We start from the raw sequence: 27,128 nt of genomic DNA on the forward strand, positions 1-27,128 counted from the left end.
ATTAGCACACACTGATCCATTAGCACACACTGATCCATTAGCGCTCACACTGCTCCATTAGTGCTCACACTGCTCCATTAGCACACACTGCTCCATTAGCGCTCACACTGCTCCATTAGCACACACTGATCCATTAGCACACACTGATCCATTAGCACTCACACTGCTCCATTAGCACACACTGCTCCATTAGCGCTCACACTGCTCCATTAGCGCTCACACTGCTCCATTAGCACTCACACTGCTCCATTTGCACACACTGCGCCATTAGCACACACTGCTCCATTAGCACACACTGCTCCATTAGCACTCACACTGCTCCATTAGCACACACTGATCCATTAGCACACACTGATCCATTAGCGCTCACACTGCTCCATTAGTGCTCACACTGCTCCATTAGCACACACTGCTCCATTAGCGCTCACACTGCTCCATTAGCACACACTGATCCATTAGCACACACTGATCCATTAGCACTCACACTGCTCCATTAGCACACACTGCTCCATTAGCGCTCACACTGCTCCATTAGCGCTCACACTGCTCCATTAGCACTCACACTGCTCCATTAGCACACACTGCGCCATTGGCCCTCACACTGCTCCATTAGCACTCACACTGCTCCATTAGCACACACTGCTCCATTAGCGCTCACACTGCGCCATTAGCACTCACACTGCTCCATTAGCACTCACACTGCTCCATTAGCACACACTACTCCATTAACACACACTGCTCCATTAGCACACACTGCTCCATTAGCACTCACACTGCTCCATTAGCACACACTGCTCCATTAACACACACTGCTCCATTAGCACACACTGCTCCATTAGTGCTCACACTGCTCCATTAGCGCTCACACTGCTCCATTAGCACACACTGCTCCATTAGTGCAGCTCACTTCTCCAGTTGTTTTTGGGCCCTTCACCTGGGCTCCCATCTGGCTGTGTATGTGTTGCTCCTGGGAGTGCTGAGCCGCAGCTGTTGTCTATTTCGTGCCCTTTACAGTGCCCCCCACAGCGGACATGGGAAGGCTTTCTGTGGGCCATGCGCCCCCTGGAACACAACGCGCACTGCCTCACTGAGTCCTCAGGACTCTAGAGTGACGCCTGTCCTTGTACCCCCTCCCAGCCAGGGACCAAGGCCGGGAGAGGCGGCCTGCCTTCTGCTCAGGCGGTTTACCTCTTGGTGCTCCACGAGCCTTCCTGCCAGCTGTCACCTCAGCCCACGGGGTTTCCTTTAAGAAATGTTTGCCTTGGGCTTCCCCTAATCAAACCACTTCTGTTTTAACTTAAAAATTGGGGGGAACGTTTCTCGCGTTATCGTTACTAGACATGAGGGCTTTCTCCCTAGACCGCCTGGTGTGCACTGCACAGCCCTGGCCACACTGTGCAGGCAGCTGAGTGTGTGTGAGGCTCTGCCAGGCGTGCATGGTGTCCCTCAGCAGTGACCACACCATGTCAGGCATCCCCACCACTGACTGAGCCCTAAGCACCCCCCTACCTTCTTTATGAGTGTCTCTCACCTGGGGCACCCAACTCCAGGGAGTTTAGTCAGTGTCTCCCTTTGATGTATCTGGTCTAAGTGACTGGCGTTTCTCAGACAGGTGCGCTTGTGGTTGCTAATGGGCAGGTCTCCTCCCCTGTGGCCTCTGACGGGCAGGTACTCTCCCCTGTGGCCTCTGATGGGCAGGTCCCCTCCCCTGGGACCCCAAATGGGCAGGTCCCCTCCCCTGTGGCCTCTGATGGGCAGGTCCCCTCCCCTGGGACCCCAAATGGGCAGGTCCCCTCCCCTGTGGCCTCTGATGGGCAGGTCCCCTCCCCTGGGACCCCTGATGGGCAGGTCCCCTCCCCTGTGGCCTCTGACCCGACAGGCAGGTCCCCTACCTTGGGACCCCTGACGGGCAGGTCCCCTCCCCTGGGACCCCTGATGTGCAGGTCCTCTCTCCTGGACCTCTAATGGGCAGGTCCCCTCCCCTGTGGCCTCTGATGGGCAGGTCCCCTCCCCTGGGACCCCTGATGGGCAGGTCCACTCCCCTGGGACCCCTGATGGGCAGGTCCTCTCTCCTGGACCCCTAATGGGCAGGTCCCCTCCCCTGGGACCCCTAACAGGCAGGTCCCCTCCCCTGTGGCCTCTGACCCCTGATGGACAGCTCTCCTCCCCTGTGGCCTCTGATGGGCAGGTACCCTAAAGGGAGGCTGTCACTGCTCCCACGCACCTTCTCCACCAATCATGAGTGTCACTCACCTGGGGCACCCAACACCAGGGAGTTTAGTCAATGTCTCCCAAGAGTGAGTGAACGGGAACCACTGCTAAGCACTGTTTGGTCCTGGGCAGGTTAGTCAGCCTCTTGTGCCCGAGAACCCCCTGGGATCTAAACACGGGGAGAGTGTGGTACCTGTCCCGCAGGACGGCTGATTAAGAGGTCATCCACACAGGTGGCCAGAGGTGGTGATTGGGGTGGGGGTGGGGAGGCTGGGTGCAGGGGGTCAAAGGTGCTGACTTCAGCGATCACATGAGGAAGTCCTGTGACCGCAGTTAATTATGCTGCACATCATGCATTTGAGAGTTGCTAAGAGCAGGTGTTCACCATTCTCATCACAAGGAAAACCCTGTAACCTTGTGAGGTGAGCGTGGTGGGACTCACGGGGGTCACACTTAACGTGCAATCGTTTCACAATATGCACCGCATCGAATCGCTGTGTTGTACCCTGAACTATGGTACGTCCATCCTCCGTCAATAAAAAAGAGATAATCTCTGGAAGATCCTGGCACAGTGCGGGCCCACAGTCTGTGCTCGGTTAACGCTGCCATCGTCACCACTTAGGTCAAGTCTGTGCTGCAGGCGGCAGAGGCGATGCTGGGGCTCCCGCCCCACGTTACCCTGGCTTAGGCCTCAGTGCTGCCGGGGCCCGCTGGTGGCCTTGGAGAGAGATGCTCACACCAGTGAAGGCACCAAAGGCTCCCAGACTCCTCGAGTGCCTCCCGAAGGAAACACCAGAACAAAAGCCCGTGCTTCTCGCTTTGACTTTCCCCACTTTCCCCTAGACCCGTGGTCGGCAAACTGCGGCTCATGAGCCACACGCGGCTCTTTGGCCCCTTGAGTGTGGCTCTTCCACAAAATACCACAGCCTGGGCGAGTCTATTTTGAAGAAGTGGCGTTAGAAGAAGTTTAAGTTTAAAAAATTTGGCTCTCAAAAGAAATTTCAATCGTTGTACTGTTGATATTTGGCTCTGTTGACTAATGAGTTTGCCGACCACTGGCCTAGACCGGCTTTCTCTTCAACTCAGAACCGACTGCGATCCTTTGTGGTTTTTCCAAGAACAAACCATCAACAGCTCCCAAGAGGCTCCCAGCAGGGCCGGGGGAGCAGGTGTCTCTGTGGTGCACTGGAAGGTCCTTGTGACCTTGAACCTTGTCCTCACCAGCAGGTGGGGGAGGGGAGGCGGCTGGGCCGTGGGTCCTTGGGATTGTTTTCACTGGGGACCCTGAGTGTGTGCTTCACGTCATAAAGGACATGCGTTAGGGCAACACGCCAAGAACGCGGTCAACATTCAGAACCAAAAAAGTAAAATAAAAAAGTTAAGAAATCCTATGATTCAAAACAAAAAGTCACTTAAATGGTAGGAGCCTGGGAAGCCTCACTGTCTCTCCTTAACCCTGAGACCCACGTCACCAGCCATGAGCCTTGGAGCCAAGAGTCTGAGACGTGCTAGACAGGCTTGGTATTAAAATGTTTAATTAAATTTCTCTGCATTCGGCTGCCTCTGAGCAGTAAGTTCTGTGATTTCCAAGTGCCAAACGGGAAGTTAGTGTACAAATGCACAAACTGTGGAGACGTGACTTTTTGAAAATTTAAGAAACTGTCCCTGATGACAGCAAGGAGAGGGGGTTCTCCTACGGGCCCCCCGAAGGCTGGCTGTTGTTCCCCAAGCTCCATAGGATAGCCCAGGATTGCACACTTCATTTTCAACAATTCAGTCATAAAGGCGGGACAGAGAGGGGCCTCTCTCGGCAACTCCGCCTGGTGTCCGGGCCCTGGGGGAATCTCCTGGTTGGCGCTGGCCCTCGGCCAACTCTGGTGGGAAGTCAGAGAACTTCCCAGAACGCCGGCTGCTGACTCCGCGGCACTGGAGTGGCTGGGTCTGCGTCCCCAGAGTCCACGATAAGGGGCCAGCCAGAGGACCCGCAGGGTCAGTGTCCCTGGGAATAGAGTGTGGGGTCTCAGAATTCACATGTGTTTCTCATGAACTCTTAACAACTTTCAAAACAACTCAGAAACCCTGACTTCAGGGAACAGGCTCGCAGCCCAGGGCTCCCCTCTGGGAGCGTCGTACGCATTTAGCTTTTCAGAAAATAACCATTCTTAGTGGCGGTCACCTGTGCCCTGCCCGCCCGGCCCGGGGTCCCAGCCATGCGGGCAGGTGCCTGAGATCGGAACCCGGCTCGGCCTTCTGCGGGGAAGAGGCGACTCAGGGCCAACGGCCGCGGGCCTCGTGTGCTCAGAGGCATCACTGAAAGTTCCAGAGTCGAGGGATCGCGACGCTGGTCACAGCAAAGCGACCTCCAAGGGTTCCCACTGAGAACCCAGCCAGGACATGGTCCCCCTTCAATGTGGACCCTGGTTCTGACATCTCAGACGTGACTTGTGAGCAGCTAGACTCCAGGCTGCGGGAGAAGACACTGTCCGTGAAGCCCACCGCACCAGCAAGGGGCCCTGCCCTCCAGGCGTGACGGAGCCTGGCTCACGTTCACACCACTTGTCACACGGGTTGGTTTTCATACGGGTAAAGTGAGCGGCGTCTTGTGACGGTTAAATGAGAGACGCTACCGAGAACGATCACACTAGATCTATTTTAAAGTACAAACTTTCACGTGCTCTAGAAGGACAGCCCAATGTGTGTTATTAAACATATTCCTAAAAGTGTGCAGATTATACCATCAGCGAATAGTCACAGTGCAGCCATGGTGCGTCTTTCCCTCTCTCAAAACAAAAACATGCCTGTTATTGAAATATCAGAAATAAACTTGTAACTGTGCCAAGATCAGAGGGGCAGTCCTCAGCTCCCGTCTCCCCAGCTCTGTGCTCACCTGCCCCCCCATAAGACCGGGACACCCGGGGTTCGAGCGTCGCCGCTGGAAGGGAGGTTCAAGGTGGTATGGGAAGCCATGAAGTGGGGTTCACAGGGGTCCTGCGGGACTCAGCGCTGTGGTCACCTCGCGCTGACACTGCAGGGCCTGTAACTGCACATGTGGTCCTTGGGGTGGGCACAGGTATCTCACATCATGGACGCCCAGGCAGTCATGGGCGCTGTGGTGCTGACGGTGAAAAGCTGATTTGCAGGAGCTGCGCCTACACTCAGCTAAAAGGGCCAGGGAAGAGGCAAGGTGCCCAAACTAACAAAAACTGCCTCCTCCGACCCACAACCGGCCAGCACAGCCCACACCTGCCACCACCACCAGCCACCGACACCCAGGGGGCAGAGGGTGCTAGGGACAGAAGCTGAGCCCCGCATCCTCGGTCTCCCCCTGCCCTGCTGGCGCCCTGGCCATGGCTCCCCCTGTAGGTGGCGCAGCCACTTACCCCACAGGCAGGCTCCCCCGGGCCCTGGTCGGGAGAAAAGGCAGAGGGCGCCTCTCTGGCTCCAGGGAGCAGGCTTGGCCTCTCGCTCGCGCTGCCCACCTGCAGGGCAGGAGGAGGCCTCTTCCCCAGGGGACTGTGCTATCCAGATGGCACGATGCGCCCAGGGCCAGTGGGAGCTGGGGCTGCCCTGCCCACCTGCCTGGCATGTGCCTCAGAAGCTTTTGGGGATCCATGACAGTCCCAGTCATGCTCGTGTGGCGTTAGTCATGAACCCCAAAAAGGGCTCTGTTTAGGTCACCACCTGCCCAACAGGAAGTGTATCGAGAGCACTTCTCCTGACTGCAAACCGCAGGCCCCTGGACACCTGGGAGGACTTCAGACACCGGCCACTCTTGAACGAGGATCTCCAATTGACTGCCTGGTGGCCCATGATGTTCCCGCTGACTCACACCATTCTTTGAATGCTATGTGAGGAATGCGAGGGGCTAAGACATCTCCTCGCCGGCGTGGCCTTAAGCAGCCTTTTTTGGTTGTTCTATTAGAAAAGAATGCAAAATGCAAGCATTTAACGGACTTCCTGTGCAGGGAAGAAGAAATGCAGACAATAGTGTTCTATAAAGGGCAGATCGCGTCTTCCTTTATCCTGCATTCCTCTTCTCACTGGTTTCCCAAAAAGTCACCTGAGCCCGCGCTGTCCCTGTGTTTGCAGCCTCTAGGTACACTGCCCCCACAGGCCTGGGAGAGCTTCCAGAGAAAAGGCAGAAGGGCCCATTGTTTGCAGCTGACGTAGGTCTCCTCTGGGTGGTGTGTCTTAGAAATACCCACAGCTTGCAGTTTTACGGGGAAATGGACATGCTCGCAAAAAGGAAGTGCACTGGCTCAGTGGTTGGGCATCCACCTGTGAACCAGGAGATCGATCCTCAGTGGGGGGCGTGCAGGAGGCAGAGCCAAGCAATGATTCTCTCTCATCACTGATGTTTCTGTCTCTCTCTCCCTCTCCTTTCCTCTCTGAAATCAATAAAAAATAAATTAAAGGAAATGCAGATGTTTGGGGAGCATTATCAGAGAAATGTCAGAGAAATAGCACAGGTTAGAGCAGCTCACAGAGGGAAGATGTTAAAAAACGTACATTGAACAGATGAAGAAGAAAGTAACATTTTAATAGGATGGTGGGAAAGAGAGCAGGCGACAGTGACAGCAGAGAAAAGGCGCACAGACGTCCTCGTGGATCACAGTGGGGCCTCGTCCCTGAACCCAGGCATGTCTTCCTGAGCGTCTCTAGCACGTCTCCTGTGTGGGGTGATGTTCCCCCCAGAGCCGCCAGAAGTGCTTTGTGATCTACCTGAATTCACGCTGAATAGTTTTCAACGTTGCTCAGACTCGGACTTAAAATAGCTATGAGCAAGGTCTTTGGGTTCCTGTCAGCCACGTGGCTAACTCCGTGGCCAGCTGGGTGATGGCAGGGTGTGACCAATCCCTACCCATAAGTTAACCTTGTCGGAATCCTCCTGGTCTGTCAAAGGTAAATCATAACGTGAAGGTGCGAGATTAGAACCGCAAGGCACAGTGGGAGGAGCAGTTGTCAAAAAAGCAAAAGAAACACAAGAAAAAGAAGTCTGTGAGGTCACTGGGAAATGGTGCTAATCTCGGGGTGCACTCACCCTCTGGCCTGTACACACCAGTCCTGCTGCTCCACCAGCACCCTCTCTCTCCAGTCACGTGGTCTCTGGAAGACACCTGTCACGTGGACCTGCATCTGAGGCCCTCCCATCTTCCTACTTTCCTCCACGGCCTGCCTCCACCCCAGAAAACCCCAGAGGTGTGATCGTTTAGTCTCCTGAGTGATGGGGGGGGGGGGGGGTGGGAATCGCTGGCTAAGGGCAATTATCCCTCTCCGCCATCCCTCTCCCCCATCCTGTCTCCATATGCATCTGACACCTGGCAAGGAAGCGAATACACCTCCTGTGCTCAGCAGTGACCAATGCCCTCTCTCTCACCCCTAACTAACCCTGCACCTGCCAACAGTCCCAGGCGCCTTCTCCGCAGTTCACCCAGTGGCCAAGGTGGGGACCGGAGCTGACCCCTGCCCTCGATACATTTCTTACCCATAAACACTAGTAACAGAGATAAAACACTACTTCAAAAAGAAACCTCAGTCAGTGTATGCCATGTGCTAGTGACTTGAGCCCTTTGCCCGGGAGCAGGGCTGGGCCCAGATGCGTGATAACGCTGGTCACTGACCACTGCCTCTCTCAGCTAACACACAAACCCTAAGTATCTGCTTACTTAATATCATGGCACGTGGCTATGTGGGGTGTCCCCAGATTTAAGTGCGCAAAGAAGATCAATTTGGTTGCAGTCCATCTGAGTTGGATTTTTGACTCATTGACCATATCGTGCTCCTTGGACCCACAGTGGGAGGCGGCATCTGAAATTAAGTAAGTGGAGGACTCGCTAAGCATTCTCGGGGACTCAAGTAACACTGCAAACAATCGCTTCAAGCAAAGTGGACACCGGGCTTCCGCCCCAAGATTACCCTTCCGCGATCGAGGGTTTCCACACCTGCGCTGTGACGCCACTTTTCTTGGCGGAGAACTTGGGCCTCGGTGCCACCAAATATGACGTGGAGGCCGACTCTTGCTTTGGAGAGCCGGGGATGCCTGTGGGCACTGGGGATGCGCTGACCGGAGAGGTGGCCTCGGGGGAGAAGGCCGGCTGGGGGCTGTAGGCCGGCAGCGAGTACACGGATGCGGCCTGAGCATTGGTGGGTGAGCTGGCATTGACTGCCCGGGGCGGGAGAGCCTGCTTGGAGGCCGGCCCGGAGTTGACCTTGGCGGGTGACCTCTGGGGGAGGCCTGCCTTTGCATCTGGAGGTTGGAAAGTGAACAAGGATGCATTGAGCTGATAGGGCTGGTGCTTCATGACATCCAGAGCATTGAGGGGCTTCTTGCCTTTCTTCTTGCTGGTTTTGGAGGCCTGCGGGGCTGAAGGCTGGGACTTGACAGCCGCCAGGGGGTAGGAGGGCGAGTGGATGGGGTTGTAGGCCACAGGGGGAGGCGCTCGCACATTGGAGGAGTACTTCCAACCGGCCGGGAGCGACGGTGTGGGGGACTGGGCACGAGCAGCGTGGGCCTGCACGGTGTCCGAGTCCACCACGTACTTCTCCATCCTCGACTGCCTTTTGGCAAAGAGCTGGGCCCCTTTCCCCTGCATCCCGGGAAGCTCGCTGGGCGGCCCCGCGGCGCCCACGTGCGAGGCGCTCCCTGCTGGTGTGGGGGCCGCTGGCTTGGCTGTGTGGTTCACGCTGGCCACCGCCGCCTGGGGGCCTCTGAAGGGACCCACCAGGTTGAGGGCACTGGCGGGCCTGGCAGGAGGGTAAGACGGCTGGGCTATTTTGATGGATGATGCAACGGAGCCCTGTAAAGGGGGGGCCCTGGGGAAGGCAGGTGGATGGGCTGGACCCACGCCCGGAGACCAGACTGGAGACACTGGAGACACGGGAGTCGCGGGCTGGGAGGAGGAGGCCTTGACTGCGGGCTTCGGGGCCACGGGAGGGGGAGTCTTCTGCTTGGCAGAGGAGCTGTGCATGAAGTTGCAGGCCTCCGCCCCGAGGCTGAGGTAGTCTTCCTCCGGCCCCGAGTCGGCCCCCGCGCTGCGCTTGCCCTCTGCGTTTTGTAGAAGCGACAGGAGCTCGGGGTTTGGGCTCACTTTGGGCTCCTTGAACGTGAACATGGGCTTGGTGGTGCTCCTGCGCTTGGCCTCCTGCAGGATGCCTGTCCTCTTGGCGGGCACGGCGATGCGCTCGTCGCGGGACGCGATGCGCTCCGGGTGCCAGGGCGCGGGCTGAGGCCACGGCGGGGGCTGCGCGGGGCCGGCCGGGGGGCTAGTGGCCGCACGGGCCGGGCCCCCCGGGGGCGGCGTGACCGAGGAGTAGGGCGGCGGCGCGGGGAAGTCGGCCGTGGGGCTCGCCACGCTGCGGGGTGGGGAGAAGGCGGTCGCAGGCTGGGCCCCGGACCCCGGGAAGGGCCGGGCCGTCCTGTTCATGGGCGCCATCCGCGGGGCCTCCGCGGGGCCGGGCGCTGCCCCGAAGCCGTTGTGCTGGGATGCGAGGCCAGGGCTCTGGCTCACCTCGATGTAGCTCCTGCGCACGGAGCTCTGGCCGCTCACCGTTGCCTCCTCGGTCCGCCGGTAGGAGGTCACCGCGCTCAGGCCGTCGTGCGCCTCTGCCTGCACCCCCGCGCGCGCCCCGCCCTCCTCCTCCTGGGCCGAGATCTGGTCCATCCGCTCCCTCCTCCTGGCGAACATGAGGGCCCCCTTGCCCGACGTGTCGGGGAGCATCTCCATCTTGTCCCCTGCGCTCAGCTTCTTCTCAATGTCCCCGAGTCCAGAATCCCAGTCGAAGGCCACGACCTGCGCGCTGTCGTCGGTGTCGGACGGCAGCTCCTCGTCTGCGTCGGACTCGCTGGGGCCCAGCAGCGCGGCCTCCCAGGGGCTGTCCCAGCCCTCGTCCTCGGGGTCCCCCGCGTCCTCCGGTCGCCGCAGCTCCCCGGTCCCGTAGCTGACCAGCGTGAACCTCCGGGCGCGCCGCCGCCGCTTCTTAAACATCAGCACCCCGCGGGAGTGCGGGCTGGGCGCGGCCGTCAGCAGCTGCGCAATGCTGCGGCATCGCGACTTGGCCTCCTTCACCTGCTTCTCGGAGAGGCTCTCGCTCCTCCGCAGCCCTGGGGAGGAGAGAGCAGGTTGAGAGGGGGGTGGGGGGTGGGAAGGCTCCAGGCCACGCCCCCATGCACCCGGGAAAGAGAGGGAACCCTGCCTGCCACTGGGCTCCATGCGGAAGCAACCCAACCCATTCCTCCTCCTCCTTTCTTTAAAAGTCTGCGCTTCTAGGCCCCACCAGCGTGGCTCAGTGGTTGAGCGTCACTATGAACCAGGAGGTCATGGTTGGATTCCGGGCAGGGCTCATGCCCAGGTTGCTGGCTCAATCCCCAGTAGGGGGCGTGCAGGAGACAGCCGATCCATGATTCTCATCAGTGCTGTTTCTCCCTCTCCCTTCCTCTCTGAAATCAATAACTATATATATATATATATATATATATATATATATATATATATATATATATATATTAAAAGTCTGAACTTCTACAGTGCCACGTGGAACTCTGTGCATGCAAGTCTGTTGCCTATGCAAATACCCGTGTATGTCTGCCGATCAGAATATAGGTCTTATCAGTTGTTTCTGGGTGGCCCCTTACGCTGTAGCAGTAAGTGGTGTCCAGTGAGTCTTAGCTAATAGGATGCAATCAAACTAGAAAGGAAATCACTTAAGGGCAATATGTTCTGAAAAGCAAGTTGGTGCATATCTTGTACTTCCATATTTAAAAAATAAAATGTCAATATAAAACTATTGCCAAGCATTTTTAAAAAAATCGGGGGTGGAGTAGGGGGGCAAAAATGTTATTTAGCTTAATTAATGTAATGACTTTAAATATTCAAGTTTTCTTCTTCTTTTCTTTCTTTCTTGCCTCTGACTCCCTCCAAAGTCTTTCCATTCATGGAGACTGAATTAGCATAAATTCAGAAAACTATGTGAATAATTGAAAGTACTGAATCACGGTTCATAATAATAGAAAGATTAGACTGTTGTGAATGTAAGAAGCTTTAGCTACAAAGTTGTCTAGCTAAATTTAAATATGACTTTAGTTGCAAAAATCCATGGTGCTGGGGTACACAAATAAGTGTAAATCTTGGGGAAATGTAAAAATTATGTGATTAATGACCCTTTTACCTGTGGGTAAGAGCTGATAAAAAATTAAATCATTTAAAATGACAGCGTGACAGTTTTAAAATAAAAATTTTAATTTAAAATTTTATTATTGTCATAAAAAAGAAATTGGTGGCAAATTAATTTATAGCAACAATTAATCATAAGTATGTATTCAATGAAAATGAGCATGATTCACAAAACATGTTTTGAACTCCTCAGAATAGTTCAATGGAAATTTCAGAAAAAAAAATTTAGTATTTTATGATTGAAAATTAGCTCTTTTTGAACTGAAAAAATCAGACTTAATGGTTAATTTAAAAAACAAAGAATCAGAATAAGAAGTTTTATAACAAAGTTACAGGTAGTCGCTGGTAATAATATTTTATTTAGAGGAAATAACAAAGTGTGTGGTCATTCCTAAATGTAATTTTTTCTTGACTGTGTTATACAACTTACTATTAAACTGACAGTCACAGTTGCACACTTGTCACTAACACCCCTGCCAACATGTCAAGTATGTGAGTCCGCCTTCATGCACTTGTTTAAAATCTATAAATGTGACCATGCCTACAGATGCTTCAAGGATATGCAATGATTGACAGCACTTGCCAAGGAAGCTACAAATGGTTTTGCTAAAAATATACTTTGAGAGGAATGACAACAGGTTAGAAGACTTAATCTACTGCTTTGACTAACCAAGTTCATTACTGTCATAGATCATTCAGACACCCAGTGCCTTTGCCCTCAGCCCTCACCTCCTCAAATGACTTTCCAAAAATTTGTGGAAAAAGGAAAGAAAAGAACAGAAGTCATAAAACCCAACGGCCATGCTCATCCTCACTCTGCTTCCTCTAATCACTGGTACAAAACCCGGGGGGAGCCTGGCACTTAAACCTGTGTTCTGTGTGGGGGCATTTAAATGCTCCACGTGGCCCGGGGCTGGCCTGGGCGTGCAGAGGTGGGTGGGACGCTCCGCGGCCGGTGAGGGCTTGCTGGCGATGGATCGTGTAACTGCCGGCTGCCACATGTCCCTGTCCGTCAACCCACTTCTGCAAGCATCATCAAGCTGCACGGCGGTTTGTTTCAGAACCAGGATCTGCTTTTCACATCAGCGGTGCAGCCTGTGCTCCACACACGCCTCTGAGCAGCAGACTCCACTGTTCCTGACATTTAAACTCCGAGTCCACATCACGCCAATACTCGCGTGTGCTGTGCGAGCCTGGGATATGGCAACATTCCGAGGCAGATCAGAGAAGCAACGCTAATAATGTCCTGGTCTGTCACAGTTCCTGTGCCCCTGGGATAAAATGTGCGTGAAAAACACGGAACTCTACTCCAAGGTTCAACTCGCTGCTTCCAATGGAGAAACTGGCACTGTCTACAATTTCATTTGGGGGGTGTTTTCGTGCATTAATAATTTTTTAATTGTGTCTCAGTGAAAGACAAGAAAAAGTCTTTAAAAGAAAAAGCCATCCATGCAGTCAAGCAGCAGCAGGATCCCCGGGCCCCAGCCCCGGCCCCCGGCCCCCACCAGCCCCCCGCAGGACTCACGTGCGTGGCGCGCTCTGTGCTTGTGTGGTCTGCTGTGATCCCTTTCCCCGCGCGGGTCGTCCCCCTGCTCCGTGCCTTCTGAGGAGACGGCAAAGGCTACCAGAGAAGGAGGTGCTTCTGACTGCCCTCCTTCCAGCGGGGAATCCACACGCCCCGCCCCCGCCTGCAGCCTGCACCCTCCTGCCAGCTGCCCGTCAGCGCAGTCCAGGATCACTTCCACCCTGGGCAGCCCCGTGGCCCCGGCTGCCGCCCCCTGGACCACTCTCAGCTCTTGGCCCCTGCAGATCTGGATGATCTTGCTGGACCTCAGAGGGGCCTCCCCTTTCTCACTAGTGGGGGCTGCATTTACGTGGACAGTCCCACCGGGGTGTAAGTTAGGATCTGGGTCAGGACTCTTAGGTGTTGCAGCTCCCAGGAGAGCCACGGTGGGGGCCCCAGGGCCCGTGCATATGTCCTGAGACAGGGACAGTTGTAGCTCAACCACAGGGCCTGGCCAGCCCACGTCTGCCTTTCTCTCCAGCAAGACAACCTCCTCTGCTGAGCATCCTCTCGGGGGGCCAGGCGTGTGGGGAGCCTCAGTGTAACGCAGGCCCGTTTCTTCTTCTTTTTTGCTCCCAGAAAAAGCGGGGCCACTTTCCAGGTTCTCAGCAAGGCAGGTGCCACTCTGGCGGGGGGCGAGGCGGGGCTCTGGGTCCTGGCTGTGTGTGGCCCGGCGGATCTGCGGCGTGGTGCTTTCCGCACATCCCTCGGCAGGGAGATGCGCAGGGGTTTGGTTTTCGGTGTCGGAGGCCAAAGTCTCACTTATTTCACCGGAAGGTCTGCACACAGAAAAGCCAAACAGTTCCAGACAGTTAGACCTGGGAGCCCACCCCTGCGGGGAGCTTCCTGACCCACCTGACGGCTAACGCCCGCAAGGCAGGCTCTCCTACGCGCCGGCGCAGCGCATGTGAAAACGGAAACTGGCAACTTGCGTGTATGATTATCTAGCGATCTTCCAAATAACATTTCCTTTAAAGCCAAGCAAAAGGGCTCACAGGATATTATAAAACCTAAATCCATCCTAAATTCAGCTTTTTTAAAAAAAGACAGGTGACAGCCACATGGATGCTCTTTAGCTGTAATTATTTGGTTGTTTTCAAAACACGGTGTTTGTTACTTTATGAGAAAGTACGCCAATGTCTTGCGGACTAAGGCTGGGTCTCAGCACACCCAGCCCAGCAGCGGCGGGCGATGCTACCACATAGTAAGGCCGGTGACCCTCGCAGAGGCTGCGCTTTCTTGAAGGGAATGAAACTCAAGCTGAGCTCGGAGGGTGTTTGCAACCCATGGACCCCAGCCCAGCACTCTTGCGTCCAGAGAAAATCCTTTGCAAGCTGCCCTGGGCGACTGAGTCATGGAGTATAAATACCCCAGCCACGCCCTCCTCCCTGTGAGCCTGCCTCTCGGAGCCATTTCCTTAGAGGACCTCTGTCTCAGTCCTGTGCTCCTGTCGGGGGGCGATGCGGGGGCGGGGGGGGGGCAGGAGGAGGCCGGTCCCTCACCACAGTCCTTTGATTCTGACCTGAACATTCCCAGTTGGTTTTGCAAATTTGGGTTTGCAAGAAGCAATGCCAGTTTAAGGGTTAAACAACTTCTTGCTCAAGCTCTGATTTAAATTCTAACCGTGTTTAGAAGAGAATCCTCATTCACAGAACAGCTGGAGGAAATGCCTCATTTCTCACATTTGTAAAGGTTTTCGTGGGTTGTTTTTTTTAAAAAAAGAAGCAGCAGTGTCCTCTGCCCCAGCTTCCTCCCTCCAAATGCATTCCGACTAGCGAAGGTCACCAGGTGAGGAAGCGAGCCCTCCTGGTCTCCCCAAGGGAATCTACCTGAGGATTGACGTGGTCGTACAATTTCAGGTTGTATTATGTTATAATGACTCCTAACTTTGCTTTTGACAACAAAACTAAACTAAACAAAAACCATCACAGGAAACGCAGCTTTCTCTGAGCGTGTAACCTGTGAAGCTTCCTGGTAAATACAGAAAAAAAATTGTAATACAGTGTTTCAAAAACACGCTGACGCTACTTAGATCTCTCGTGTAGGAAATGATGCTACACTCTATGCCACTGAACGTGAGAGAGCGGGAGGTCAGAGGGTTTAATGGAGGAAGGCTTGGGAGGGGACCGGATTAAATCACTTTGTGTTATGTTAGCCATCACTCAGGAGGCAGAGACGAGAGTCTGACTCCATTCCAGCCTCGGGGACTGTCACACAGGCAAATGCTCAGATAAATGTTAAAACTTACTGGTGGCCAAAGGGAAAGGGATACACATGACTACAGTCATGAAAGCATGAGAGGTTACACTTTCTCCCTTAAAACGCTCATGTCCACGCAGTCTGCAGAGGCACTGAGTCCACAATGTGTGTCTTGGGTGGGAAGCAAAGGTGGACACTCGCAGCTCTGCAGCAGGGCATGACTTTATTTTTAAGGAACAAAAGTCTCAGGCAGGACCTTTGACCTCCCTGCGAACTGCCTGGAAGAACTGAGACAGAATCAATACCTGGTCCTGGAACAGGGCTCTCCCTGGAGGTCTACAGAGAACACGGGCTGGGTGGGGGGGCTGGAGGAGCCTGGCCATCAGACTCCTCACTTTGAGGCCCAGCAAACATTTGTTTACCAAACATTTGCTCCTTCCTCCCCTTTGAAGTCCCAGACCACTTCCCCATCTCCTTAGCTCTGGTGGCACACACGCCCAGCTTGCCTTGGGCCCCCTGGTCTTAATGAACCCTGTGCATCCAAACATAATTACATTTGGTTATTTGTTCCTGCTAATCTGTCTTATATCAATTTAATTCTTAGACCAGCCAGAGAACCTAGAGTAAAATTTCCTGCTCCCCAACACATAATTATATAATTTAGAAAAACATCTTATTTTAATGAAATTTAAGATAATAGAGCCTTAATGATAAAGAAGTGTTTTAGGACCTCCTGACCCAGCTATCTCTGGGCAATTATCCAGGAAAAGTAAACCAGTTGCCCTTCAGTGATAGAGGACAGTTATGTGAGCGGGAGAAATATTTTAATTCCAGGAAACAGCATTCAGATACCAGAGTGGTAGTGGTGATGGTGATGGTGTTGGTGACAGTGTTGGTGATGGTGATGGTGGTGGTGGTGGTGGTGATGGTGATGGTGGTGGTGATGGTGTTGGTGATGGTGGTGGTGATGGTGGTGGTGGTGGTGGTGATGGTGATGGTGATGATGGTGACATGATGACTGCCTTTTGGTGAGTATTAATTTGAGATTACATTTTCAATATCATCAATTATTTATTTGGTAAAGTCAAAGTACTTAAGACAAAATAATAATCATGATCCCATTTACTAAAAGTAGCAGAGAACTAGTCCAATTATTTGTGATAGTAAATATGTGTCTAAGACTCAGCTTTAAACCACCATGGGTTTTTCCCAGTGACGCATCGCAGCCCAGACAGGACCTAGTAGGGAGAGTCCCACCCATACCGTGTTCCGGAGAAGCTGGCCTCATTGCATCAGTGGAGGCACTAAAAAGGGAGCAAACCAGAGAAGGCATTCCCCACTTTTGGACGTGACCAAACCTTCGCAAAGATGGAAGTGTTCAGAGAGCTGGGCTCTATGCAGGGCCCTGGCAAACAGGACTGCACGCTGCAGCCTTCCTGCTAGGTCCTCGCCAAAGCACGTGGCAGTTTATAAATAAGTAGGAGCCTAAGGACTTGCACACTGGACTTGATGGGCAAACATTTAGGTGGGAGATGCTGAGAATAAAGTGAGATTTCTTTTATTTTCACAAGGTTTGGGCCCCGTGAGTTGTTTGTACAGAAATGGAATCAGCCCTGGCCTGTGTTACTCAGTGGTTAGAGCATCAGTCCGTGCATCAAAGGGTCTCAGGTTTGATTCCTGGTCAAGGGCAAGTACCTGGGTTGCAAGTTGGATCCCCGGCCCTGGTCGGGGCATGTAGGGGAGGCAACTAATCGATGTACCTCTCTCATACGGATATTTCTCTCTTTCTCTCTCACTCTCTCCTTCCTTCCCTCACTTCTACTCTTTCTGTAAAAATCAATGGGACAAATATCCTCAGGTGAGGATTCCCAACAGCAACAACAAACAAACAAAAAACAAAACCAGCCCAGCCAGCGTGGCTCAGTGGTTGAGTGTCGGCCTAGGAACCAGGAAGTCACAGTTTGAGTCCCTGTCAGGGCACATGCCCAGATTGCCGGCTCAATCCCCAGAGTGGTGTGTGCAGAAGGCAGCCGGTCAACAATTCTCTCTCATCATTGAAGTTTCTATCTCTCTCTCCCTCTCCCTTCCTCTCTGAAATCAATAAAAATATATTAGAAAGAAAGAAGTGAAATCACACTGAATGTGATCATCGGGGTAATGCTGTATGTCGCCTCTGCAGGGAGGCCCTCTGACACGCCCAGGAAGACTCCGTCCAGGATCCCGGGCTTTCCTGTCTGGAGTTGTTACAACGCCATGTCAGTCTCCCTGCAAAGCTGGTGCGGCCTGGGCTGTAGTTTGCACACACGGAAATGTGGATGCTACCGTTTGTGTGTGTGTGATTGCCCCCATTATTTTCTTTTTTAGAAAAAAAATATATTTTGCCCTAGCCAGTTTGGCTCAGTGGATAGAGTGTCGGCCTGCGGACTGAAGGGTGCTGGGTTCAATTCTGGTCAAGGGCACATGCCCGGGTTGTGGGCTTGATCCCCAGTAGGGGGCGTGCAGGAGGCAGCCAATCAATGATTCTCTCATCATTGATAGTTCTATCTCGCCCTCCCTCTCCCTTCCTCTCTGACATAGAATATATTTTTAAAAATAAAATAAAGATATTTTTATTGATTTTTAAAGAGATAGGGAGATAGACAGAAACATCAAGGAGAGAGAAACATTGATCTGTAGGCCCACAATGGGGATCAAGCCCACAATCGGGGCATGTGCCCTGACCGGGAATCGAACCTGTGACCTCTGGATGCATGCGTTGACACCCAACCACTGAGCCACACTGGCTGGGCACCCTCTTTCTTTTCTTTTGTTTCTATGTTTAAACTTTCCTTCTGCATTTTTAAGCAATTGTGGGGAGGATGAGTATGGGGAGATAAAATTAACAAGAGATTTGCATTGATAGTCCAAAAACTTCATTCTAGCCACCCAAATATTGGTTTTATGGAGGTTCTGGCATCAGGAATCTGGCTGCTTTTAAGGCTTTTGTTGTTGTTCTCCTCCTGGGCATTTTCTTTCTTGAAAAAGTTAGTGTGTAGGGTAATCGTTTGCTACATAAATGTTTTTAATCCATCTGTGAATTATACATCGGTGGTCCTGGCCCACCACAAAATCTGGATCTGGGAGGACTAAATTATGTTCAACATACTGAGCTGTCTAAGGAACTAGTTTTAAATAACTGAGCTTTCCAACAAAGTTCCTGAAACAAAGATTTCCAAGTTAATTTTCAATCAACCAGAAAATTCAGTGGGTTAAAACCGCCAGTTTTCAGACACTGTGGCTCTCCGGTCTGACTTACTGGCCTCTGGGCACCCACGTTTATGTGTCATAGGGCTGTCCCCGTCCCCGCTGGTGTCCAGGGAGAGTGCTCCCCTGGGCTCCTACCGTTTGACAAGCATGTGCAGCGAGTCCGCCACGCTCTCCATGAGCTGGATGACCTGTGGGTAGGTGAGGTCCGCACACGGGTTGCCGTTAATGGAGACCACTTCGTCCCCCTCACAGAGCCCGGAGCCCGACGCTTTGCTCTGGCTGCGGATCTGAGTGGAGCAAACAGGAGGTGACGGTTAGAATCGTCAACGAGTACACACCGTGCCGCCGCCTCCGAGAGATGTGTCTGGGCTCGGCACATGGATCTGCAAGCTGGAAAACCAGCCCTGGCTTCATTCACTGTTTACCTGTGAGACCACCTTCCACATGTTGCGCGCACGCACACACACACACACACACAATGTAGTATATACCATGTCAGTCCTGGCTTCATCCACCTGCTAACCTGTGAGACCACCTTACACATGTTACACACACACAAGCACACATACACACACACACAATGTAGTGTGTACTGTGTCAGCCCTGGCTTCACTCACCTGTTAACCTGTGAGACCACCTTCCACATGTTCCACCACACATACAACGTAGCATGTACCATGTCAGCCCTGGCTATATTTTTTATCTATTAACCACCATCTTAAACATGTTACACACACACACACACACACACACACACACACACACACACACACACACAATGTAATATGTACCATATCAGTCCTGGCTTTATGTTCACCTGTTAACCATATCTTACACATGTTCCACCTACACACACAATGTAGTGTGTACCATGTCAGCCTTGTCTTTATTCACATGTTAACCTGTGAGACCACCTTACACATGTTCAATACACACACAATGTAGTGTGTACCATGTCAGTCCTGGCTTTATGTACACCTGTAAACCACCATTTTACACGTTACACACATACACACACAATGTAGTGTGTACCATGTCAGTCCTGTCTTTATTCACCTGTTACCCTGTGAGAGCACCTGACACATGTTCACTACACACACAATGTAGTGTGTACCATGTCAGCCCTGTCTTTATTTACCTGTTAACCTGTAAGAGCACCTTACACATGTTCCCTACACACACAATGTAGTGTGTACCATGTCAGTCCTGGGTCCTGGTTTTATGTTCACCTGTTAATCACCATCTTATACATGGTCCACCCCTCCACACACACACACAATGTAGTATATAGCACCACGATGTTCACATTTAATTCATATCACTGTAAATAAACAGAAAAGTAGAGAAAATCTATTATAGAAGAATGAGAGTAAAGAAATAAAAAGTAGGGAGGAATGGGGAGACATTTTTAAATAGAGCACATGCTAGAAAGAATCATGTCACATTGTGAAGTCTGACCCAACCGGAGAGTGACTTCTCCCACTCAAATAAAATTTAAAGCCCTGTCGCATTGCAGATAAACGCACCCAAGACAGTCGTCCCAGCATAGAGGGTAATGGGATGGCCAGTGTATTAAGGACTATGTCAAAGGAAGAACTCCTTTTGAAACCAACTATTTAAAAGTTAGTACTAGGCAAACTTTGGCCCCAAAAAATGAAAGAAAAAGGTTGTGCAAAAATCAAATAGCCGAGCCCTAAGGATGCCTCCCATTCCCGCACAGAAGGATGTGGAAGAGGATGGATCAGAATGAAACCTAGATGCACCGTCAGGCCTAGGAGGAGAGAGGTGGGACCGACAGCAGAGGCTCCCCCGGCCCCCGTGAGGGGTGGCTGGAAGTGAGACACATGTCATTGTGCCGATGACAGTGCTGGGCTGGTCACTGCACCTCTACCCTTCCAGGTCCAGTCTCTCCCCTGCCCAGCACTGCCTCGTGGCTGGGCTTCCCTCACGCAAGCTCCTGGCTGGGTCTGGCCAATGGGAACCCAGTAAGAGATCAAAGAAGGAGAGGAAAGGGGGTTCAGGCAGGTGTGCTCTCCACTGGCCTGCTGGGCCACAGCTCTCTAACAGTCCAGCTCATGTGTGTCTGTCCCCACCAGGCCTGAACTCTTGTCCTGGGCCCCACACACCATCTCCCGTGTGCAGGCTCAAAGGGAACAGTAGCTTCTGTTCATATATATATATATATATATATATATATATATATATATACACACACACATATGTATAACTAGTGACCCGGTGCACAAAATTTGTGCACATTAAAAGGGGATTAATTAGAGGAAATATTTTCATATTGCTATTTGCCCTGTCTTTATAATAGAAGTGTCAGAGATGGAAGAAAATTAGTAATATGTGTATGAAAATCTTCCTCCTGTCAGAGTCTGGGGTGTGCTGTGGGACCCAGAGTCAAGTCCCCGCCCACCCATGTGTGCCTCAAAATCACATGAGACCCAGACCTGGCCACCACCCCCCGTTGGGCTAGATCCAGACCAAGCCAGTCCCACCCTTGTCAAGCCCCGCTGGGCTGGGGGCACAGCCTCAGGTCCCCTGGCCCCGCGCCGGGGCAGGAGGCATGACCTGAGGTCCCCCAGCCCGGGCCGGGGTGGGGGCGTGCCTTGAGGTCCCCCATCAAGCCCTGCTGGGCGGGGGACGTGGCCTGAGGTCCCCTAGCCTGGGGCGAGGGGAGCAGCCTGAGGTCCCCCCACCCAGCACCAGGGTGGGGAGGCACACCTTGAGGTCCCCTGTCAAGCCCTGCTGGGTGGGGGGTGCGGCCTCAGGTCCCCTGTCAAGCCCCATGGGGGCCAGGGGAGGCGCAGCTTCAGGACCCTGCTGATTGCTCATTATGCGAACTCGGCCTCCGCTGTGGGTGCGGCCAACTTGTATTACAGAAACCCCACCTCCGCTGTGGGTGCAGCCATCTTTGTAGTGGAGTGACAGTCAATTTGCATATTCCCTCTTTATTATATAGGATTTTATTGATTTCAGGGAGAAAGGGAGAAGGATAGAGAGAGAGAAACATCAATGATGAGAGAGAATCATGGATGGGCTGCCTCCTGCAGGCCCCACACTGGGGATGGAGCCCACACCCCGGGCATGTACCCTGACTGAGAATTGAACCGTAACCTCCTGGTTCATAGGTCAATGCTCAACCAATGAGCCATGCTGGCCGGGCTCTAAGTCCTTTTCTTTGGGGGCATCCCTGAGACCTCACTGCCCACCTCCTGCATCACCAGCTGCTCCTCCCGGTACAGCAAGCTCATCCCTCTCAGCACCTCACACTGTACTCAGACCACGTGACTCAGAGGTCATGGAAATGGAAATGTTTACCAAACGCTACGTCCTACTGCTGACGGCTTCTGGACCTGGTCAGGAAGGACGCACTGCATTGCAGCCCAGTGAAAATGGAAAGCTAAGGCTCCTGGGGAAATGGAGCGTTACTCCATGTCATAGCATGAGTCTAAGATACGCTACTTTAGCTTCATGGATCAATAATTCCCTGGCAAAATGGGAAAGTTGCTTTTGCTCTTATTAGGGCTTCATGTCCAGGCCTTGCGGACGGAGTAGGAAGCAGGCGGGCGGAGCTCTCCCAGAACCCTGCCCGTGCTGGCTTGGGGTGTCCGCCACGCGCACAGTGCCAGCTTCCCGTCGGTGATGCAAGCCTCCTTTCCTGGCTGCCTGTTCGTGTGTGTGTTGTGGACAAGTCCTCAGGGAGGTGCCCGCGCAAGTGGTGGAACCAGGACAACCTCCTCCTTAAGCCACACTCTCCACCATTACCCAGATGACAAAGGGGAGGGAGGGCGCCCAGCCCCGTGCCCGCAGGAGGGCGCCTCTGACCCCACACAGTGTGGCTGGGACCTGAGAGATGGAGAGGGTGAGGGAGGGGATCGCGACCAGAGGCAGCTTACGCAATGGAGACAAGTCCATGGAAGTGGCGAGCAGACCAGACCTAAGTGCTTTTTTCTGGACCCCAGCCCTTCCCCAGTGGCTATGGCAGGCCTTTGGCACAACTCTCCTCCACCTGAGACAAGGTTTCACCGGCGCCCCCTGCGCCCGGCGGCTCCTCCGCAGAGCCCAGGCAGGTCACGTTCCTTGCTGCCCTGAGAGAGGTCCCCAGGCCACTGGAGGCGATGATGGCAGCAGCCCAGGTTGTAGCAACCAGCACCTAACCCCCCTCTGCAGGGCCTGCTCCCCAGACTCTGAAGTCCAAGCTCAGGTCCTGGCAGGGAGGCGGGGGGCGGGGGGACTCCTAGCACGAAGCAAAGAGCAGCATGACACTTTTAGGGCGACAAGGACCAGAATGAGAGGGAATAAAAGCAGAAATGACCCAGCCCAGGCGGCATGGCTCAGTGGTTGAGCATCGACCTATGAACCAGGAGGTCAGGGTTCGATTCCCGGTCAGGCACATGCCCGGGTTGTGGGCTTGATCCCCAGTGTGATCCTCCCTCATCATCAATGCTCTCTCTCTCTCTCCCTCTCCCTTCCTCTCTGAAATCAATAAAACTCTATTGAAAAGGAAACAGGCAGTAACGACCCAAGAAGCCAAAGCACCTGGGCCTGAGCGCAGCCATGCCAGCAGTGAGTGGGAGAAGGGGGCCTGCGAGGAGGAAGAAGCGGGGTCCGCGAACAAGAACTCTAACTGGTGGCTGAGCCAGTTAGCAGAGAAGACAGCAGCAGGGTGACGGGGCTGCGGATGCTGTTCCAGCCCCTTCCAGGTGCTGGGGGCCACCGTGGGGAGAAGACAACACGTGTGTCCCAGATGCCCTTCCCGCTGGTCCCTGGTGATCAGGTCCCCGCTCAGCGGGTGAGGCTCAGGGACCTGCGCTTGGACCACGTGACACCAAGAGAGGCCGAGACTCATGGGCTTGGTGCTGCAGGCGCCGAGCTGGGAGGCGCTTTGCTGTGGGCACCATGGGCCACCAGCAGCTTCTCAGTCCCAGGCCAGGCCAAGGCGTGACCCCAAGGCCCAGCACGGCCCGTGGCTCCCTGACCAGCAACCGTGCCAGTCCCGGGTGGCCCGTGGTGGCTGCTGTCAGAAGCCATTCTTGGAGGCCCTGCCCCCTGCCCTCAACCCTGCAGGTCGCACCATGTCCCTGTGTGACAGAATAAGCAGCGGTGTCCATTCCCGGACGAGCCCTGAACCCACGCTGGACAGCACTGCGGGCAGACAGGAGGCAGAGAGGAAGGAGGGGTGCAGGCTGTCAGGCCGGGGGGGACAGGCAATGTGGGGCTGGCACTGGCAGAGGGTTCGAGGTCACCATCTCCAAGGAAGAAGGAGGGGCTGAGGGAGGTGGCACTTGAGGGCGATGAGATGGACTAGGAGTGCAGCCTGGGAGCAGCGAGGGCAGTGAGGTGCGGGGAGGGATGGCGGGGGACTGTCGCGGGGGGCAAAGAGGGGGTGTCTAGAAGGAGAGCAGACTGGGGAGGGAGGAGGCTTCCCTCCTCGGAGGCATCACGGTGCGGGAAGAACTGGGTGAGGGTCCGGGTAGCAGTCCTCTGTCTGAACAGTGGAAGGAACCCTCGTGGTGTGTTCGCGGGGGGTCACTGCACAGATGAGACAGCCTGGGGTTTTGGGGGAATCTATCCACGCCTCAGCTCCCGCTCCCAGGCCCTGTCGTGGAGTCTGGCAGAAGCCTGGACGCCTCTGCTCCGGTCCTTGTTCACGCCCAGACATGGCAGAGTCCTCCTGAGTGATTGTCTCCCCTCAGGGACCCAGTCGCCATAAAAGCAGAAAGCATTCCTCAGCCGCTTGGACAGGCTCCCAGGCTTCTGGAGCGAACCAGGACTCCGCAGACGCGAGGCCCTCCACGCGAGCCCCAGGAATGTGCCATGGAGGCGGCCTCAGGGCAGAGCTATGCGGAGAAGCCACTGCGAGCCAAGCTGGGAGAGCAGCCACGTGCTGCAGAGCGCAAGGACTAATATGGAATGGTATTCTCTGCTCCCGGCCTTGGGGGTGAGCACCAGCTCCTTCCAGGACCGAGGGGTGGCCGGGCCTGCTTTCTGTCGGGTGGGATGGTGAGGGCTCCGTGCCAAAGGCTTCTGGACCAGGCAGATGTGATGTATAAGCATTTAGACAGAATATGAAACAATGCTTTTAAATGACTCATTAAAAACACGTGTAAGCCTTAGCTGGCTTGGCTCTGTGGATAGAGCATCAACCTGCAGACGGAAGGGTCCCGGGTTCGATTCTGGTCAGGGCACAGGACCGGGTTGTGGGCTCCATGCCCAGTGGAGGGCATGCAGGAGGCAGCCAATCAATGATTCTTTCTCATCACTGATGTTTCTATCTCCTTCTCCCTCTTCCTTCCTCTCTGAAATCAATAAAAACCTATTTTAAAATAACAACAACAAAAACAAAAAACGTGTAAAATCTGTAAGACAAATAAGTGGCCGGAGGACTCAGGAAAGAGAGAAGCCTTAGAGCCCGGTGTCTGGGTTCCCCAAGCCTGTGTGTTTATTACGCCACACTCACTAGCTGAGGGACTCTGGTGCTGCAGCCCCACCTGGCCAGGGTCTGGCTCCCCACAGAGCCCCAGGCCAGGCCCACAGTCTGTGCGTGGTCAACATGCAGCAAAACTAAAGCTCACACCACCCCTGCACATCACAAAGTATCAGCGCCCTTTCTCAGTCCGCTCAGTTGTATACAGTTCTAATCAGCTTTCTCTCTGGTCACAGGCGTTAGAAATGGTGAGAGGAAGGCACTCCCTGCCTAAAGGAAGGTGCTGTAGCTCGTGCATCACCAAAGCCGGGGGTGGGGAAGCCACATTTAAAACACACAAAAATCTTAACTAAATAAAAAGGCTCACGACACTGGGGTCGTTTAACGAAAGTGGAAAAACTCTTCCGTGCTCTAAGGGACTCAGTGCCTCCATTGGACTCCAGGAAATGATGGGCGTTAACAATAACAACCCGAGTCATTCAAAATGTTTAAACCACCGTTAGGTGATCGATCAGATGAGGAAACACAGGTGATGCCCTGTCCAGAGGCTGCCACGGGAGCCCTGCTGTGTGGGGTCACCTGCGCCCAGCACCCCCACGTGATACAGATGGGACAGTGCTGGAATCCTGGCCTGGGGCCCTAACTACTTGCTGGTGTTGGAGCTTTCACTGGGTTGTTCGGCCTCAGACCCTGACTGGGTCTCATGCATACAGAGGATGTTGTGTGTGGACGCCCTGCCCCGTAGCTTGGCCCTCAGACCTGCACCCCATCTGCCTGACCTGGAGGGACAGTTCCCTCTGCAGGTTGCTCCCCCATAAAACTACCGATGAAGAGGACAGACAGTGAGTAAGAAACGTTCCCCAAATGACAAGAGCACAGACCTTTATTACAAATGGGTGCGTTCTGTTCTTTCGCTCTGGGCTTGAAGTTTATTAGCAAACAGGAGATTTATCTTAACTCGGCACCAGCTCATGTGACAGGAATTCCAGTTGTCAGGAGCCATTTTCTCCTCAGGAGAATGGAGGGATCTCTTCAACTCCTAATTCTATGCTTTGTTAAACTGTGCCACACATACACACATGCACACACATATACATAATTCCATGCTTTGTTAAACTGTGTCACACACACACACACACATGCACACACATATACATAATTCCATGCTTTGTTAAACTGTGTCACACACACACACACACACACACACACACACACAATTCTATGCTTTGTTAAGCTGTGCCACACACAAACACACACACACACACACACATCCTATATAATAAAGAGGTAATATGCAAATTGACCGTCTCACCCTCGCACAAGATGGCGGCACCCAGGTGGTCACAAGATGGCCACCCCCATGTGGTCACAAGATGGCCTCCCCCATGTCATCACAAGATGGCTGGCAGGGGAGGGCAGTTAGGGGTGACCAGGCCAGCAGGGGAGGGCAGTTAGGGGTGACCAGGCCAGCAGGGGAGGGCAGTTAGGGGTGACTGGGCTGGCAGGGGAGGGCAGTTGGGGGGGACCAGGCCTGCAGGGGGGACAGTTGGGGGCAATCAGGTTGGCAGGGGAGGGCAGTTAGGGGCAACCAGGCCAGCAGGGGATGGCAGTTGGGGGTGATCGGGCCAGCTGGGGAGCAGTTAAGCATCGATCAGGCTGGCAGGGGAGTGGTTAGGGCAGTGGTCGGCAAACTGCAGCTCGCGAGCCACATGCGGCTCTTTGGCCCCTTGAGTGTGGCTCTTCCACAAAATACCACGGCCTGGGCGAGTCTATTTTGAAGAAGTGGCATTAGAAGAAGTTTAAGTTTAAAAAATTTGGCTCTCAAAAGAAATTTCAATCGTTATACTGTTGATATTTGGCTCTGTTGACTAATGAGTTTGCCAACCACTGGGTTAGGGGGTGATCAGGGGATCAGGCTGGCAGGGGAGCGGTTAGGGGAAATCAGGCAAGCAGGCAGGCAGGCGAGTGTTTGGGAGCCAGCAGTCCCAGATTGTGAGAGGGATGTCCGACTGCCGGTTTAGGCCTGGTCCCGGGCCTAAACTGGCAGTTGGACATCCCCCAAGGGGTCCCAGATTGGAGATGGTGCAGGCTGGGCTAAGGGGACCCCCCACTCCATGCATGAATTTCGTGCACTGGGCCTCTAGTCAACAATAAAAAATTTAAAAAGAAATAAATAGATAAATAAAAAATACATGTGTAGCCTCCAGCCATACAAAAAGCTCCAAATACCATCTGATTTACCTTGACAATAACCTTAATTCTCTAGCTGGTCACAAAATTTAACATGCTAAAGACCAGGGAT

General features: G+C 53.6%; 1 protein-coding gene across 1 annotated transcript in view; it reads right to left on the minus strand.

Annotated features, from left to right (window-relative positions):
- The window catches only part of SYNPO2 (synaptopodin 2), a 169,897-nt gene that overhangs the window by 21,328 nt on the left and 121,441 nt on the right, over positions 1-27,128 (minus strand). The window contains exons 2-4 of the mRNA XM_080671922.1: positions 18,526-18,677; positions 12,907-13,724; positions 8,154-10,312 (exon numbers count right to left, since the gene is read on the minus strand). Of these exons, the coding sequence (XP_080528048.1) occupies positions 8,154-10,312; positions 12,907-13,724; positions 18,526-18,677 (3,129 nt within the window). The remainder of the gene's footprint in view (positions 1-8,153; positions 10,313-12,906; positions 13,725-18,525; positions 18,678-27,128) is intronic.

The sequence above is a fragment of the Plecotus auritus genome (genome assembly GCF_963455305.1).
Source record: "Plecotus auritus genome assembly, chromosome: 6".
Classification (NCBI taxonomy): domain Eukaryota; kingdom Metazoa; phylum Chordata; class Mammalia; order Chiroptera; family Vespertilionidae; genus Plecotus; species Plecotus auritus.